This window comes from Lampris incognitus, chromosome 7 (genome assembly GCF_029633865.1).
Source record: "Lampris incognitus isolate fLamInc1 chromosome 7, fLamInc1.hap2, whole genome shotgun sequence".
Lineage (NCBI taxonomy): Eukaryota > Metazoa > Chordata > Actinopteri > Lampriformes > Lampridae > Lampris > Lampris incognitus.
Genome location: NC_079217.1, coordinates 43,680,973 through 43,699,733, shown reverse-complemented (window position 1 = coordinate 43,699,733; position 18,761 = coordinate 43,680,973). Strand labels below are relative to the sequence as shown.

Below are 18,761 nucleotides of genomic sequence, written 5' to 3'. Positions count from 1 at the left end.
AACTTCTCAGCTGGTTAGCCACCAAGTCCAAGCATTGGAGAAGGTGAAATACGCCTGGTGGAGATCTGCACTCTACTGAGTGCATTCTTCTAGTCGAAAAAAATAATTCGAATATTGCTTTTAAGGTTTTTTTTTTCCCACAGTAAAGTATTTTCTTTATGTGGAAGATATTTTTAAGTCTCATATAGTTTACATATACAAGTAACATTGTCTTTGAATAAAGAATTCATTTTTGAGTTATCGTTTCCAAGTTATATACAAGTCATTTCTGCATCATTAAAGGGACTGACAGGAAGAGAAAACACAGGTTGCAGAGATTGCAGAGTTAAACGAATTGAACTGCCTTAGTCCCCTACCTTTTCATATTGAAATTAAAAAAAAAAGTTTTTAAACATTATTGTAACCCAAAACTGTTTTGTTTGGTAGTTTGATTGGTACATTAGAGTGCAATTTTTAATCATTAGCTGACAAACTTTAATTCCACCTATCTTGTATTTCAGAGACATGGAAAGGCTTTAGCCTCATAAAAAACCCAATGAATTTTGATTGAGATTTGTCCTGAATAATTGTTAGCACCTATTTGAACTCGTGACCAATTATAGGATTCCTCATTAAACAGTGATGAGCTATGGCCTCATTAAATAGCATTCAACTTACTCTTAGGAAGTTCTTGAAGTCAACTTTTGATAAAATACAATGAGATTACATACTGCCTGCATTTCAGAATTCACCCGTCAGTGTTAGCCAAAACCAATAAGAGAAATAAAATGGGAATTAATTTGACTCAGTTTCCAGTGGTCCTCAAGCCAACCTCAAAGAGATATTCTGATTTAATCTCAAGCAAGCTTCTAAATGTGTGTGTTCTTTTGACATTGCTGCTAAAGATGAGGTCCAATGGTAAAAAAATAAAGTGTGTGTGGGGGGTCGTCTATGGACCTGTTTAGTTCTGCTAACTTTGACAGCTGGAGTCCTCTTAACTGGCTGACTGTTTGAATGTTTGCCAGCTGAAATTCCCTGGAGTCCTCATATACTAAGATCATAAAAGATCTTGTTTCAACAGTCCAACCCCTTTCCTCCTCAAAAAGAGGAGAAGCGATAGGGATTTTCTACCATTTAGGAATTTCCTTTTTTATTCTTCAAAAGAAGAAAATGGTAGGTTGTAGACTCGTGTTTTGTGAGAGAACTTTAGTGGAGGAAGGCTGCAGCTACCTTCCTAATACAGTCATTGCATTGAAGGTCATAAAAGCAATATAACTGTATGACTGATGGAGATGGGCAATGCCCACCATGATGATGACCTTTTAGAAGTGTCTATCCATTAACCCATTCACCCAGTAATATATTTTTGCAGAGTTTTTATTCTATTAAGACGGGGGTTTTTTTCTTGACGTTTGAGGTTAATTTCAGTTGGTCTGGGTCCATTCCACTGTCACTTAAAAACTTTAGAAGAGTAAACTGGATGGATTTTCAGTTAAAATGCCTAATGACCTTGCTCTGCAGCTTTTTCTGAAATGGCTAGCCACGGTAATGAAACGGCTATATTTTTCTCGTCCCCTCAGCAGGTCTAACAAGCAGGAACGCTTAAGGAACACTTAAGCCTTTTGAGGCTCTGTTGGCCTCCCTTCCCCTCAGCTACACCCTCATCACACACACTGCTTCAACAAACCCATTAAATGTTTAATTTTGTAAAAACGAATACATAGTTACAAAAGATAATTGCACAGTCCCTGTGTTGAGCACAGCTTCTTTATATGATAGCCAGAGTTCTGTTTCTAGTTGTGCCCATACTTAGGTGTTCTGTCGCATCCAGCCTGATGTAGTAAAATCTGCTGACGGCTTGATTAATTTAAGCTTTTCCACCATATTGCCGGGTGAAGGATCTTACGAGCATGGTTTCCCTTTCATTTCCTAAATAGGCATGGCAGCTGAGATTCAGCCATTTAATTGGCTATGGGGCCAAGTATTATTCCTACCTCATGTCCAGGGCTGTGGCCTCAATGGTGTGGAAGCAGTGCTTCATCCAGGATCCCTTGAACAGGTGAGACAAACGTTCAGCTTTATTTTAAAATGCTTATTAATTGTGGATTATGACAACAATCCTGCAACTTTGTAAAATATCCCCAAAACATAGGGGCATTTTAGGGACATGCAAGACCGGTCTTATGTGTTGATCTCACTGGTCATTCTAGAGGAAACGGTCTGGTCTCGCTCCTATCATGCAGTTTTGAAATGGCAGGCCCATCCAAAAAAAAAAAAAAGGGTGGTTCAGTAACAGCTTTGGAGGCAAATCCAGGGGACAAAGTAGTCGAGACATGATGCAGCAAAATTCTCTTAAAGAACCATATCTATTTGATAGACTGGTCTGACTGGTCTGACTTCTGAGGTTAAATTAAATTGAGATTCAGAATGGAAAAAACCTGTAGAAAAGATAACTGCTGTAAAAATGAGCACAAGTACAGTTTCATGTATGCTATTTGTCACATGTCTGTCTCTTATAGGTATGTAAGTATGTATGTATTTCTCTTATATATGTCCAAACACATGCAGATCAGGTGACTCGGCCATACTAAATTGTCCCTAGGTGTGTGTGTGTGTGTGTGTGTGTGTGGGAGGGGGGGCCCTGTGATGGACTGGTGGCCTGTCCAGGGTGTCCTCCCCGCCTGCCGCCCAGTGACTGCTGGGATTGGCTCCAGCATGCTGCGACCCTGAGAGCAGGATAAGCGGTTTGGATGATGGATGGATGTCTCTTATAAGAAATTAATAAATAACCCCGTGACCGTTCAGAAAACTCTTCCTCCAAAGTAATTTAACTTGGCCAAAAACTGCCCCCTGTCTGAGATGATTTCATACCCTACTTAAATCCCTAATAATAAAAAGACCATCACATTTTATTTCCCAGCATTGATATTGGAGAGCTGACGTGCACTGAACATGGCTAATCATTAGTCTGTTTTGTGAAGAGTATCTGAGCTTTGTGATGTAGGATGCAACTTGTTTATTTTATTAGTTAACTTTTATTAGTTACTTTTTACTTTTTCACATCAAAAACAGTCTTCATCAGATGCGTTTTCTTAAGTGACTAAATTTCACACTTTCCATCTATGAAAGCATTTTGAACTGGGCCAAAGAACAACTCACGTTGCTGAGGCGGCATTATTTCATTATTTCAGAGAGTGTGGAAGCAAGTTTTCTGTTGAATGATTCCCAGTCCGTCCTGTTCATTTCAGGAAGAAATACACTTAGTTCCTTTTAATTAATTACTTATTTTCAATAATTGCTTTGATATGCTTATACCTATGTGGCAGCTGTTGGATGTAAGAACAGTCCGCTTAAGTAATAAAAAATTCTCGGGGACGTCCCGGTAGCGTAGCAGTCTATTCCATTGCCCTACCAACACGGTGATCGTCGGTTCGAATCCCCGTGTTACCTCCGGCTTAGTTGGGCGTCCCTACAGACACAATTGGCCGTGTCTGCGGGTGGGAAGCTGGATGTGGGTATGTGTCCTGGTCACTGCACTAGCACCTCCTCTGGTCAGTCAGGGCGTCTGTTCGGGGGGCTGGGGGAAATAGCGTGAGAAGAGAAACGGCTGGTGACTCCACATGTATTGGAGGAGGCATGTGGTAGTCTGCAGCCCTCCCCGGATCAGCAGGGGGGGATGGAGCAGCGACTGGGACAGCTCAGAAGAGTGGGGTGATTGGTCGGATACAATTGGGAGAAAAGGGGGAAATAATACAACAACAACAAAAATTTCCCCAAATTCAGTCGCCTGCTTTCATAGGACAGTGGTTTTATTCGTACTTGAGGCTTATGGAACAGTGGATATGTATTTGTCACTAACTCAGAACTTCTTGTGCTGTAATCTGATGTTTGAATATGTTTGTAGTGTGACACTACCTTGAATGGACTGTCTCCATGTGTTTAAAGACCATGGTGAATGCTAGTGAAAGGTTCATGATAGGACAAGTACATTGATAGGGAGGGCTGAGATGAACGCCTCTTGACAGGCAGCTCTCTCCTAGAGACTGTCTAAGTCTCGACTGCCTGACATTGAACATGACATTAATATGAAACCTACACCGACGTTGGCAGGTGTCTGCTTTAATCTGCAGCCAGACACCATCATCCACATCACCAGAGCCCAACTTGTGCAGTCAAAGGTTGAGCAAGTGCTCAACCTTTGACTGCACAAAAACCTTTGTTAGAAAAAAAAGAAGCTCCTACCACATCTTAAGTCTGTGCAGCGCTGAAGCTTTTTATATCCTTCCCTCACAATTTTGGGTTTTCTGTCCCTAGCCACATGTCTTCCCTTTCCCACCAATATTGTTTTCGTTCCACCTGCAGTTGTCAGATCTCCATCTCCTGTCACCTGTGTGGTGAAGAGTGATGGTTTTGCAGACTGGGGACTTGGCCCCTGGGCTCAGAAGAGCAGGTGGTGGGAGGAAGCAAGCATGAATACTAGTGGATGTAATCTCATCTCTTTCTTCTGTCTTTCACTAAGGGACATGGGCGAGCGCTACCGCCGGGAGATGCTGGCCCATGGAGGAGCAAAGGAACCCATGCTGATGGTGGAAGGTAATAGACCACATGTCAGAAATAATACATCTCAGCATGCACCCATTTAAAACTTTACTCCTCTACGCCAAATGTGGGCAGGATCATGTTCTTTGCAACCATTTTGTATTTTAGAACGCTTAAAAAGTCAGTGAATTCATGGTTTAAATGGCATGATCAGTTTTTTGTATTAGGTAGAAAATTCTAAAATGATTAGATTAAAACAAGCAAGGGACTTAACCCCAGCCAGCTGATGTGGAGCTTCTCAGTGGCCAGCAGTAGGCTACGCTTGTATTGATCAGCTCTCAGGAGTCAATATCTGTAACTGTGTTGAATATGAAATAGGACATGGTTAGGGCACTCAGCTGACATTCTCTGGATAAAAAAATAATGTCATAAAAAAGATTAATGAATTCACTGAGCACCCACCAGACCCCGGGTTCCCACAGACCTCCAGGGCTTTGTTCATCTATACTGAACAAGTTCTGTAATTGCTCATAGTTCATCATTAGTTGCCAGCAATTTAGGAAGTCAGGTATCAATCATTTTCCAGCTTGTAACACCAGTAAGTAGGTCATATATAATTGCAATTATGCAATCTTTCTTAAATTTTTTTGGCATACTGGACAGCCCACAAGATCAAAATGTTTGGTTTTTTTTTTCTTCTTTGGCAGGTCTCTTTTTATTGGAAGTGCTTGGTCTTGTCCCTAATATGAGAGTTACACTGTCAGTTGGAAGACAGTCCTTAACACAGAAATCTATTGTACCTAAAAGCTGTATTGAACAGCACCTGAGATTTTAAGTGTGTGTTGCTTGGTGTGTCATGAATGACAGAAGAGGCAGTAAGTCTATTAGTCAGGTTGTAATTCTCTCAGGAATTCACAGCTGCTGCTGTTGTGGTTTGGCCCGCTGGCTGCTGCAGACCCTACAATACACCGTGTTCACCATTTCAGCATGTCTCACAGACCTGTACAGGGGTTTGATCCCTGATAACCAAAACCCAGCGTAATGTAGATGGCTAACAATTGTATGACTACCTCTGCAGCAACTGCACACTCAGATCGATGCTGGTCGGGGGCTCAGCTGAGGTCACATGTCTGACCTCTTGTAAAACCTGAACTATGAAGGTAAAAATGTGTTTTGCATTCCAATATTTTTTTTTTCAGAGACAGGGAGTCATTTAAGAAGGAGACAAAGAAAGAAATAGCTCATAGTGGCTTACATTGCAGGGTGGAAATACCAGGAGGGAATGATGAAGAACCCCAAACATATACTGTACCATTCCCCATCCCACATTTCCTGGGCACTGGAGGGCACCTGAGATCACCCCTTGTTGTTTGACCCTTGAACTTCGGTGTCAGGTGATGTAATTTCTGTAGCAGCTGTGGTTGCTGATGGATGCCTGACAAATCAAAAGCTGCCGTAAGCATCTGCTTCTTCTCATCCCTTCATCCTCCCATCGCTTCCTGCTCTTCACCCAAACTCTTTCTCTCCCCCACCCTTCTGCCCCCCCCCCCCACCGCTCACCTTGAGCAATGGAGGAAGGGGTGCTGCGGCAGGCTTTTTAACTATGACATGCTAGGACACAACACCAGGAGGGAGGGAGGGGATAGGAGAAGAGAAAGAGACCGAGAATTAGGTGACAACTAGTGTGCTGTAAATCTCTCCCTCAGGGATACTGCCTCCTACCATTGGATTGCCCCTCCTGACAGTTCCATCCAGGGCCAGGCCCAGCCTCTGAGATTACACCCGCTAGGATCCCCACTCCCTGTCATTAGATCCACTCTGCAATTAACTGTCGTTAAACCGACACTATTTACTTTCACAGTTCACTTTGAAGTGGATGCTGCCCTGAGTATAGGCCAAGGCCTTACATGCAGAACAGCGATCAAGGTCACTCCCATCCGTCTGCTTTTCTTAGTCATAAATACAAGTCTCATGACTATTACAATACCCTCAAAAAATGTGGACAAGGCACTGTCCTCACATCATCGGAAATACATAGAGAATAATGTCTAGCTGAAAAAAATTCAGTTTATTGCCAAAAAACAAAACAAAACTCTGAAATCAAAAGCACCTAATCTTGAATTTGTTGGCAAGACATGAGATCAGGTGTGTTTTTTTTACATAATGCAGACAGTTCCATGAGTTAGGTCTTCAGTTGCTGTATCTGGTTTTACCCTGGGCACCTGCATATGCTCCTCTCTTTCAGATCACAGTATCATCTCTCTGGATGGAGAAATGCTTAACCTGGGGACCTGATGGGATCAGGGTGTCATCTGGCCCCCTCAGTGTTTTGATGGCTACATCTGTCCTCATGATTTAGAAGATCATCATGAATTCAAACTACTGAATAAGAGCATGTGCTGAAACGTTTAGCTTTTCACTATTGTTTTCTATGGGGTTGTCGAGTTCACCGCATCCATCTTGAATGCCTATTGGGAGATGGAAAGAAAGAATATGGAGCAAATCAACCATGAGTTTTTATGTCCTTAGCTGTATTGGAGCCAAACTATTACATGAAGCTCAGAGTATCCAGATTCAGCCCATCACAGTAGACCCTTTCTTAACAAAGACCTGTGTGGATGAGAGTGTGTTACAGTTCCTTCTGACAAAGTGGTTTAGAGAGCAGGAGGTTTAGAGGGCAGGTTGTTTCGAGGGCAGGAGGGCACACGGGGGATCGTAGCAGGCCAGGAGACACTAACCAGAGGTCAGCCATTCATCTGTATGGCCCCATGCCCACTTCTGGATATTTCCCAGGAAAGGTGGTACTGAAAGGTAACCCAGTATGAAATAAGAACAGCAGCACAGAGAGAGAAAGCGAGGCAGTCAGGGAGAAAGTGAGAGAGTGAAAAAAGCTGAGAAGGAGAAGAAGGGAATGAAAGGTGATCGAGTGATGGGGCCTCTCTGTTCAGGAGCCCAGACTGCCCAAGGCACCGCTACAGAGACGGCTTTCATCGGCCGACCCATTCCCATACCCCCACCACCTCGCATAGACCAGGAATCACACCGGGGATAATGGATCTACTTGGGCTAAGGAGCCGGGTCCCAGGACCTGTGGTATAAAGCGGTTTGGCCCCACTGGCTCTTACAAGTAGACATTTCTAGCAACTCTACATAGAAGCTGATGACCCCCCCCCCCCAGAGGAAAATCTATAATTTGTTTGTGAGACATAGTGATAACAAGGAAGGCATCGTTTATTTTGTTCTGACGGCGTGTGGAGGGTTACCCATGTGTGTTGAGCATGTCTTCAGCTGTACTGACAGTCTTCAGTTGTTGTTTTTTTACACTGCAGAGGAGATGCATGTACTTTCTTTGCACATTCCTATAAATATGTGATCCTAGGCACACAATCATAAAGCGTCTCAGAATGGATTTACGTTCAGGCAAGTTATTTCAGCCAAACATTTCAAGTCATATCTAATACTAGTACTTTGTATATATGTACTGTAACTATTAATGTCAGGTTGAAATGTGAGGCAGTTGTATGTCAGAAGGCCACTAACCGTCTGACTAGCAGAGCTGCCTGGTGGAATGTGTGTCGGTTGTTGGGCTTCTTTAGCCGCTCTACAACACGGTGTGTAGAGAAAGCAGCTTCCTCGGCTTCAGAGGGGTAATTATAGAGGCAGCGAGGGGATGGTTTGCCTCAAGGTCTGGCAGAGGTAATTACTTTCCACACACTGACATGTTTCAGATGGTTAGGAGCTGAAGCTAAAGTGCTGCCGGAGCGACCAGCAATGTGTTTTGAAGTGTATGATTATAGGAATATTAGTTAAGCTCATAATGACCCGAGCTGTTTATGGTTTGAAGAAAGTCTGAATAGTCTTACCTAGATCTTAAGTGGTTATGATGCTGGTTATGATGAAATATGATTAGGATAAGATTCTTCCTTAAGTTACTGTTGGAAAAAAATAACTAATGCTCTCCGGAGACATTTACACCACAGCTCAAGCTGCTGTTGTTATGTTTTGGTCTGTTTGTTTGTTTTTAGTTTAGATATAAAGTCTGACATAGCGGCGCTCGTTCACAGTTGTGGGAGCGTGCAGTAAGTCTGTCAAGTCAACCAGTCAGACCATGCCTGTGTTTGCCCCACATTCTGCAGCTCCCACAGTGAAGGAAACCACTAGGTGTGGCTGCCCCGAGCACACAGCACACCACGGCACCACGGGACCAGCATCAACTGCTGTTGTACAGCCGTGACTGTTGCAAAGCAGTCTGACTGTTCAAAGATTAATTCAAACATGCCAGTTTCACCCCATATAAGCAAAGCTTACTTCCTTTTGGTTCCTGCTAAGTTTGGGCAAGCAAACCAGCCGATTGTAGTGGCAGCTTGTTACAGTATGTATTTCAACTAGGCATTTATTGATCTGCTTTGCTTTCAGCTATTTTGCATTTCTTGTTCTTGTGAGTATGTGCAATCTGAAGCAAACTGTTCAAACATTATATGTGCAGTTTGGCAAATGTTGGGGGGGGGCTCAATTCTTTTATGGGTATTTTCTTTTTAGTGAAATGGCTATCAAAGCTATTTCACTGACATCATCCCTGCTGCACAGCTGTGCTCCTTCACAGCGAGGAACATCCTTCTCAGGTGTTACTGCCATGGTATGCTGTCTTTCTGCAATGTCTGGAGAGACAAACTGATTTCAAAACTGCGACTTCAACTCGGCAGTCAGGCTGCCGGTCCCCGCTGGACTTTCTATCATCAGGGCTGAGAGCTGTTAGCCCACCACACAGGCCTTCATTTACCTGATACCAATCTCCCACCACCCTCCTTGGGTAAATAAACAAGCAATCTCGTAGACGAGTCCCGCTGCTCATGCTACCCTGGTATAGGAGGCATCGCCCTGAATACTTGGAAGCTGCTGGTTTTCATTTTGAATGTAGATCCCCCCTTCATGAGTGCAATGGATCTAATAGGTTAAATCAATAGAGATTGTCAGTCAAAAGGCCATAGCTTCATAGCTTTAGCCTGTTTGTACCTGGTCTCAGACGTTTTCATGGCAGGTGCAGTGGGTGGTACTTTGTATAGTACACACAGTACAAAAGGCAACCATTATCCTCGGATACTGTTTCATCTTTGGTGACAATTTATAGTGTGGTCAATGCCCTAAGCAAGCCCCTCTCTGCTGTCTGTTCAGAAACCGATGAGCCAGTTGTGTCCTGTGTATTAACCTATTATTACTCACCATCTTTTTAGGCTTTTCATTTTCATTGATTTATTAACATTTAATAGATCAAGGCTTTTGTAAGTTATATACCTCCACTTTCCCAGCATACAGTATTGTTCCTTTTTATTTTCTCACACAAAATGGATTTGACGTGAGATTATTTGGCCGAGGCATGCTGGGGTGTACCTGCACAGGACCGTGTGCCATGTGCCCACACACAATAGCCATTGTAGGAGGGCTAAAGGTACCTATTGCTGAAGCCTCTCAGAATCAGAACGTTGATCCTCACCATCCCAATCTATTCTGGAGTCAATACTATTGTTTCTGTGTGCAAGCAAGCAACATTTTATTTATATAGCACTTTTAAAAACATAGTTACACTTTTGGAGCTTGTGCCATGTCTTTACCTGCTCTGCTCTCTTAAGGTGGGTGGCAGTGGTCAGGTCAGCAAAACTCGCTTGTGACCAGAGGGTTCCACATCAGCATGGACAACTGGAGCAGGGAATGTGCCAATGTACCTGTTTAGTGGCTATTTTAATGTGAAGCGAGCTGTTGCTGAAAAAGAGCATTCATGATCAGCTTACCGTAGTTGCAGTTTTATTTTGAAGAGATGGTCATATCTTTTAACCTTTTACCCAAAATTGTTTGCTAGCTAACTGTGTACTGCTGGCATGGATGATGACATATAATGGGGGCAAGTCTTGTCTTTAATTGACCGTGCCAGTGTCATTGTGAATGGAAATGGAAATTCTACAGTCTAGATGACTCACATGGCAAATCCTCAGTCCTAGGGCTCTTGCCACAATACACACAAAGTAGAGGCAATCCTTAGTTTGGCTCAGGGTTTTCCTTTGTGTATAGCCACAATGGACAGACAGTTTTACTGTTATTCAAGATTGAAGATTTAGTTTATTGTCATTTCATTATGTACTTGTGCACATAGATAAAAGGAAAATGCCGTTTCTCCCAGCCCATAGCAGTGCAACAGAAAAAAATAAAAATACACATACACAGCCATACACAAAAATACACATCCAAAAATTCCCTGAAAATGATACCACTAAAAACATTAAAAAAAGAAAGAGAGAACACAACAAAAATAGCACAAACAATTAACAACAAAGTCCATTCAAGTGCAGCACAGTCCATTAAAGTGCCATTCAGTTAAATGTTGACAGCCGGTCAACGAGTGACCAGCACTGATGGGGGGGCGGGGTTAGAGGGTAGGTGGATGGGCATGACCGTGGGGGAGACACAGTTTGCTAATGATCCTGACTGCTTGTGGGTAGAAGCTATTTAGCATTCTGCTGGATTTAGCACAGATGCTCCTGTACCTCTTCCCCGACGGCAGGAGGGAAAACAGGTTGTGAGAAGGATGATGGGGATCCTTAATGATGCTGGAGGCTCTGTGAACACAGCATTGACAATAAATCTCCAACAGGAAAGGGAGAGGGGCACAAATGGTCTTGCTACCTGTCTTCACTATCCTGTTCAGCTGGTGTTGTTCGATCACTTTGCAGTTACCGAACCAGGAAGTGAGACCGTAGGTTAGAATACTTTCAATGGTGCCCCTGTAGAAGGTGGTGAGGGCTGGAATGGGGAGGCTTGCTCTTTTAAGTCTCCGGAGGGTATGGAGCCCACTATTGGGCCTTTGTAATGATGGCCAAGGTGTTAATGGATGAAGTCAGGTCGTCCGCCAGGTGCACTCCCAGGAACTTGATGTTACTGACCCTCTCCACAGTGGTGCCATCGATAGTCAGCGGCGTATGATGGTGCCTGCCGGCCCTCCTGAAGTCAATCATTATGCCTTTTGTTTTGCTTATATTCAGGGAGAGGTTGTGGGATTTGCACCACGCCAATAGCTGCTGCACCTCCATCCTGTATACAGATTCATCATTATTGCTGACGAGACCCACTGCTATTGTATCATCTGCAAACTTGATGATGTTGTTGGTGTCAAATTTGGCAATACAGTCATGGGTTAGCAGGGTCAACAAGAGGGAGCTCAGAACGCAGCCCTGGGGTGAACCTGTGCTCACTAAGATGGAATTTGATGTGTGGCTGCCCACCCTGACTGTCTGCTGCCTCCACGTCAGGAAGTCCAGGACCCAGTTGTAGGTACCAGTGTCCATGTCCAGCAACCTCAGCTTCTCCACCAGTTGATGTGGTATGATGGTGTTAAATGCCAAGCTGAAATCGATGAAGAGGATCCTTGCGTAGGTGTTCTTCCCTTCCAGATGTGACAAAGTGAGGTGGAGTGTGGTAGATATTGGGTCTTCTGTGGATTGGTTGGCTCTATATGCAAACTGTAGGGGATCCAGGTTTGCAGTGAGGCAGGCCTTGATGTGCTGGATGACAAGCCACTCAAAGCACTTCATAACTATGGGAGTGAGGGCCACAGGGCGGAAGTCACTCATACTGGCTGGATTTGACTTTTTGGGCAGGAGAATGATGGTGGCACTTTTGAGGCAGTTGGGCACTACTGCTTGATTGAGCGAGGTGTTGAAGATGTCTGCAAAAACATCTTTCAGCTGTTCTGCGCAATCCTTAATAACACGCCCAGGTATGTTGTCCAGCTCCGCAGCTTTGTGTGGGTCGATGCTGGCAAAGGCCTTCTTTACCCCAGCTGTAGATAGCTAGAGTACCTGGTCACGTGGTGATGGTGGAAGTTTCTGTGCCCACCTGTTGTTCGTTACCTCAAAACGTGCAAAAAAGTCATTTAGTTTGTCTGGTAGGGAGGCATCTTTATGGCATGCCTGCGGGGGTGGGGGGTTGTAGTCAGTTATTGGTTGAAAACCTTGCCACAAGCGCCGTGTGTAAGTGTGTAAGTTAGCAGTCATTAGGGCTGACTAGTAGCATTGCTACGGCATTAGCTGTGCTTTAGCACTATAACAATTGTTGTTGTTTTGTAAAGTTTGTGTTATAAATAAAATTCATTATTATGATTGTTCTTATTATATGTGCATCGCAAGTCGCAAGATGATCAATGTTTATCTTAAAAGCAGAGCTCACTTGTTCCTGTTACCTGTGCAACAGTCCTGTCAAGTCTAATCCTTTTAAATCCAAAACCCTTCATTCAATACACTGTAAAGTATGAAAACACCGTTGATACAGCACAAACAATCCAGTGTTGACATTTTTATGGCCCAAGCAGGTTATGATTGGATTTCCGCACTTGTTTTAATGATTCACCGTCTCGCTTGCTGCAGAGTTTAAAACTGCCTGTCTCTCGATGCTGAACACATGGGCCATCTGTTTACTTACATGGTGCAGCTAACTCGCCATTTTCTCTCTAGGCCTGTCATCATTACAAAGTTTTTACAGCTCACCAATTTACAATCTGTTGACAGTGAAGACGGATGAATATTACCACATGAATCACTGCCAAAAATATAAAATGCAATGCAAACACTAAAATTTGGTGTAATAACAACCTAAAAAACATGTTTGGCTCAATATCTGTGAGCAAGGAAGGAGTGTTTCTAACCTGTTATGGCGTTTTCACACTGGCCAAAAAACCGGCTAACATCCGCCTTTGGTCAATGTAACATTCACCACCAAAGGCGGATGTTAGCGTGTTTTTTTGGCCAGTGTGAAAGGGGTTTTAGTGTGTGTGTGTGTGTGTGTGTGTGTGTGTGTGTGTGTGTGTGTGTGTGTGTGTGTGTGTTTAGGTGGTGGTAGCTGGGGTTGTACTCTGTTACCCCCCCCCAGCAGCCTCTAAGATCAGATACTCCTCCACAGACTTGTTATGGCTTTCAGGTTATCTGTACATTCCTCTGCAACACTCCAAGAGAATTGGCCTGAGAACAGCCACCGTTTGCTGTTCTGCTGCTGTTGAACTTCTCCTCATCTGCCCTCAGTGGTCATGTGAGATCACACTGAGCTGTTGGCCATGAGGAGCTGACTAGACAGACCCCTGTGCTTCACCAGACCCTCCTCTCCCATGATCAGAGCACACCCCTGTTCCTCCCTCTTCTCTATCAGCGCTGTACTCATGGTAGTCTTGTACGTCTTAACGCACAAACCCGGGGCAGCTAATGTTCCAGGCATCAAATCCTCTTGTGGATAGGTGGCCAGGAAATTGCAGCTATTAGAGAAAGTGCTTGTGATGCTGCTGACAGCTTGTGCAATAATAACCAAACCAGTAGCCAAGCCTAGACTTCTATGAGCTTGTATCACGACTGAGAATCAAAAGAAATAAGCAGCCAGACAAGTAGCATCGCTGAGTGTGTGCTGCACCATGTTGTCTTCATTTAGTGCAACAGGATGGTGTGGTGATCTGCGATACTGTCTTGCAGAGGCTTTTTTTTGGGGAAGACAATTAATACTTTGGTATTATTGCTGTTGTGTAGTCAATCCTATGCTCTATCCTAACTGTAGCAGGACACCTTAAAACTTTCCTTTTTCCAGTTTTCCACTGGGATTCAGTAACGTGTCACCATGTTTTGTCTCTCGCAGAGGCAGCATGCTCAAGACTTGCTCTTGCTTCTTATATCCACACAGAAGACAACAACACAAAAAATTATAAAACCGTGTGATGACAGTATGTTAAGAGATAACACGCTTATTCTTTGCCCCACTAAAGTTTCCTCTGGTCCAGTACATGTGTGTAATAGACAGACTGAGGTTTCGGAGGCCAAGCGGGATCGATGGGCTGCTGCACTGCGACATGCCACTTTGCTGTGACATCAAAGAGGATTAAAAATTCTGTTTTAGCTACACCAAAAATCCCAGGAAATCCTATCACCTTATAATGTCAGCTTTCTGTGAGGGTATTGCTGAAGTGCAGAAGAACACAGTGCCCCGGATATCCTCGGTATGGAAAAAGTCAGTGGGTTTTCTACTCTACTTTAAAAAGGTCATCAAACGCCATCCACATCAACAGTGGTCACAACAAACCTATCAAGCAGCTTTCTAATGATGTCTGTCATCTGTGCCTGGAACTCCCCACTTTCATGTGGCTGGTGTGTGTACTCGGATCAGTTGGCTGAGTGGTTGCTGTGTGTATGGGACTCCTGCATGCAGGGATCATTTGTAGCCAAGGGGCAGGGTGCAACTAGTGGGTAAGAGGAGATGATGATTCCCACTCTGGCTCTGTCTTACAACATGAGACACCTCACTGCAGGTCTAACATGAGACACCTCACTGCAGGTCTAACATGAGACACCTCACTGCAGGTCCAACATGACACCTCACTGCAGGTCCAACATGAGACACCTCCCTGCAGGTCCAACATGAGACACCTCACTGCAGGTCCAACATGACACACCTCACTGCAGGTCCAACATGAGACACCTCCCTGCAGGTCCAACATGAGACACCTCACTGCAGGTCCAACATGACACCTCACTGCAGGTCCAACATGAGACACCTCCCTGCAGGTCCAACATTGAGACATGACACGCCTCACTGCAGGTCCAACATGACACACCTCACTGCAGGTCCAATATGAGACACCTCACCGCAGGCCAGTCCACACCAGGGCTCACCTTTTATGTGCTGAGCCACTTCCAGGACAGCAGCGTTTATGACATGGCTGCATTTTGTGTGTGTGTGTGTGTGTGTGTGTGTGTGTGTGTGTGTGTGTGTGTGTGTGTGTGTGTGTGTGTGTGTGTGTGTGTGTGTGTGTGTGTTTGTGCGTGCATGCGTGTGTGCATGCACATGTGTGTGTATGTTCTAGGCTGCTTTGTTAAACTCTGTGTTTCCATCCATGCTTGCTTGTGCAGACATGCTTTTGTGTTTACGTGTGTGTGTGTGTGTGTGTGTGTGTGTGTGTGTGTGTGTGTGTGTTGGAGGTGACCCATGCAGGAAAGAGGGGGAGGGAGAGAGCGCCTATTTACATTGGCTGCTAGACAAGGGGAAATGAACTGACTTCAAAGCCGGAGTTCAGTGGAATTGTAAAGCGAGCAAGGGAGCCCTCCACGCATGAGCTAGCAGACAGGCTCTCCAAACATAGACAGATATTCCCAGGGCTTCACAGAGCAGCTTGATGGCGGTGCACTCATATATTACATCTACAGCAATAGTCATACTTTGTGTGTGTGTGTGTGTGTGTGTGTGTGTGTGTATTGTTTGATTGAAGTGCAGTACTCAGTATTATCACAAGTTGTATGTCAGATAACTTCACCAGACTTTGTAAGGGTGTCTGTTGTCTGGGCATCTTTCTGCTGAGCCTCACTGCCTTTTCTTTTCCTTAGTTGTTTTCAACAGGGGGCAACTCGGGGGTGGGGTGGGGGGGATAAAGGTGGATCTTTTTTTTTCCCTATCCCTCACTGTGCTCAGCCTGTTTTGTGTGGCTACGTAAAGCTCACCAAGGTGAAAATATTTCAGCATCTCAGTAAAGTGCCTCCTTTCCCCAGTAGATGTGTGATGCGAGATGTTGCTGTTGAGACAAATACCACGCTGGCTGTGTCCTTACCACAGCACTTTCTGTTTCTGCCTGAAGGACACATTCCACTAAGACGGTGGCTCAGTGTTTTCTTTTTATTTATGGGACAGGGATGCTGCAGAGACGGCCCACCATTGAAGATTTTGTGGACGCGCTGGTGTCAGAGCTCAACCCGAACTTTGAGACCTTCCTCATGGACTCTGAAGGCTGAGACCTTCGCTCAGCATGGGAACAGACTCCTGCGTCCACAAGAAAAGGATGAAAGTAGCCAGAGAAGCAGGGCCAGGCAAGAACAACACCATGCCAGCAGGAAACACACACACACACACACACACACACACACACACACACACACACACACACACACAGACACTACAGATACCAGTGTGTCTTGTTAGGTCGGCGCTGTGTATTGTAAGAGTGTGAATCGTGTCCCTGATATCAGTAAGGTTGAGCTTTGTTTTTTGTTTTTTTTCCTTTTTGTTTTGTCTCCACTGTCAACTGACTACTGCAAAATAAATAGCAAGATGTAATGACTGCATCCTAACAGACATCAGAACAGAATAGGCGACATTGTCAGTGGGTTACCTATGTCCTGCAAGCGTCTGCATGGATCTGTTGATGAGTATCTGTACAGATGTTTTTAAAACAATGTTCCATAGCCCTGTTCCATAGCTTTTAGTGTTCTGCAATCCTTTGAGATTAAAACACACATTTATGATTTCAAAAAGAATCAATAATAGTTTATTACAAATGAATATAGTGTCTAAAAGATATACTTTAATATGAAACCTTTGTGGCTTGTGGCATATTTAACTGACAGATGTTTGTACATTTCTATTCACTGTGTAAATCTCATTTTTGAGCTGATGGAAAACTGTAATTTTTGTGTAAAGCAAAATGTCACTGTACACTTCACTGACAGATAAAATTCTTATTTTGTGAATTACCTCATCATTTTGTCATTTTTGAGATATGGAGCTGTGGCCTTTATTCAAACGACTGTCATTTGAATACACAAAACTCTGATGTTCTCGGGCTGCTGCTAAACAACCCAAGCTGTAAATGTTACTTTCAGCTCCTGCACAAGCTGCACATTATTTCCTGATTTAATCAGGCTGAGGAGAAATCTGCTCTTCCTGTCATTGGCACAGTGTTTTGACTTTAAAACCAATACCGCTTCTTATGTTTTTCATTGGGAACACGGAGGAGTGAAGGTAAAGTGGTATCCAGCCTGTCTGGGACCGTTGGTTCTCCTCACTTCTTTTTTAAAGTTTGATAACATTAATTTTATCTCACAGTATGCGCCACACCATAAACCTTTCTGAATATTTGTTTGTTTATTTGTCGGGGTCCCCCCGACAAATAATATTAGGGTCCCAGCGGCGTTTGCATGTGTTGCAGCAGATCCAGGTGTACGACTGGGTAATGTTCTGGCATGGCCGCGAGCGGCTTCCTCACAGGGAACGAAGGCATGGACACGACTGAAGGAAGTGAGCTGGGTGGTCAGGAAGACATGAAGGCTGACCCTGAAGGCCCACTGCTAATGCCATGTGCCGCCGTGGACGTGCAGGACTGCACCGACATGAGCACCCAGCTGACCAGACACATGGGGTAAGTCACCATCACACACATGAGATAATACACCATTAGACACATGAGGTAACGCACCATCAGACACGAGGTAACACCATCAGACACATGGGGTAACTCACCACCAGACACATTAGGTAACTTACCATCAGACACATGAGGTAACTTACCATCAGACACATGAGGTAACTCACCATCAGGCACATGAGGTAAGTCACCATCATCAGACACGAGGTAAGTCACCATCAGACACATGAGGTAACTTACCATCAGACACATGAGGTAACTTGCCATCAGACACATGAGTTAAGTCACCATCAGACACATGAGGTAAATCACCATCAGACACATGAGGTAACTTACCATCAGACACATGAGGTAAGTCACCATCAGGCACATGAGGTAAGTCACCATCAGACACATGAGTTAAGTCACCATCAGACACGAGGTAAGTCACCATCAGACACATGAGGTAAGTCACCATCAGACACATGGGGTAAGTCACAATCAGACACATGAGGTAAGTCACCATCAGACACATGAAGTAAGTCACCATCGGACACATGAGGTAACTTACCATCAGACACGAGGTAACGCAAGATCAGACACATGAGGTAAGTCACCATCAGACACAAGGTAACTCACCATCAGCTCAACACGGTGTGTGTTGGACACATGGAAACAACTGAAAGCCTCACTTGACAGCAATGCAGCATTGGTTTTAGCATTTGCAAGTAATAAAGCAAAAAAAAAAACCGTACAAAGTCTGACCAAAACAAGAGCAGAAGTGTTGCGGACTGTGTGCATCAGTTATAACCCTCAATAAACCTTAATAAACCAACAAGTAGGAGGCACCTTTTTCCTGTTTATTATTTCTCATCAAATACTAAACACCTGTCCCCAGTTCCAAATTATCTACTGATAATATTGAATTGTAGATAATCCAGTTAGCATTAATGGCTTAATTAGAATTTACAAGATGCTTGTCAGGTCTATTTGATATTTCAGTTGTTCATTAGGAAAATAATAAAGAACATCAATACTCTGTATTGTAGTTGTT

General features: G+C 44.0%; 1 protein-coding gene across 1 annotated transcript in view; it reads left to right on the top strand.

The window, feature by feature from the left end:
- The window catches only part of LOC130115662 (mitochondrial intermediate peptidase-like), a 56,478-nt gene extending 39,430 nt beyond the window's left edge, over positions 1–17,048 (top strand). The window contains exons 17-19 of the mRNA XM_056283428.1: positions 1,917–2,038; positions 4,499–4,572; positions 16,219–17,048. Of these exons, the coding sequence (XP_056139403.1) occupies positions 1,917–2,038; positions 4,499–4,572; positions 16,219–16,319 (297 nt within the window). The 3' untranslated portion in view covers positions 16,320–17,048. The remainder of the gene's footprint in view (positions 1–1,916; positions 2,039–4,498; positions 4,573–16,218) is intronic.
- The last annotated feature ends 1,713 nt before the right edge of the window (positions 17,049–18,761 follow it).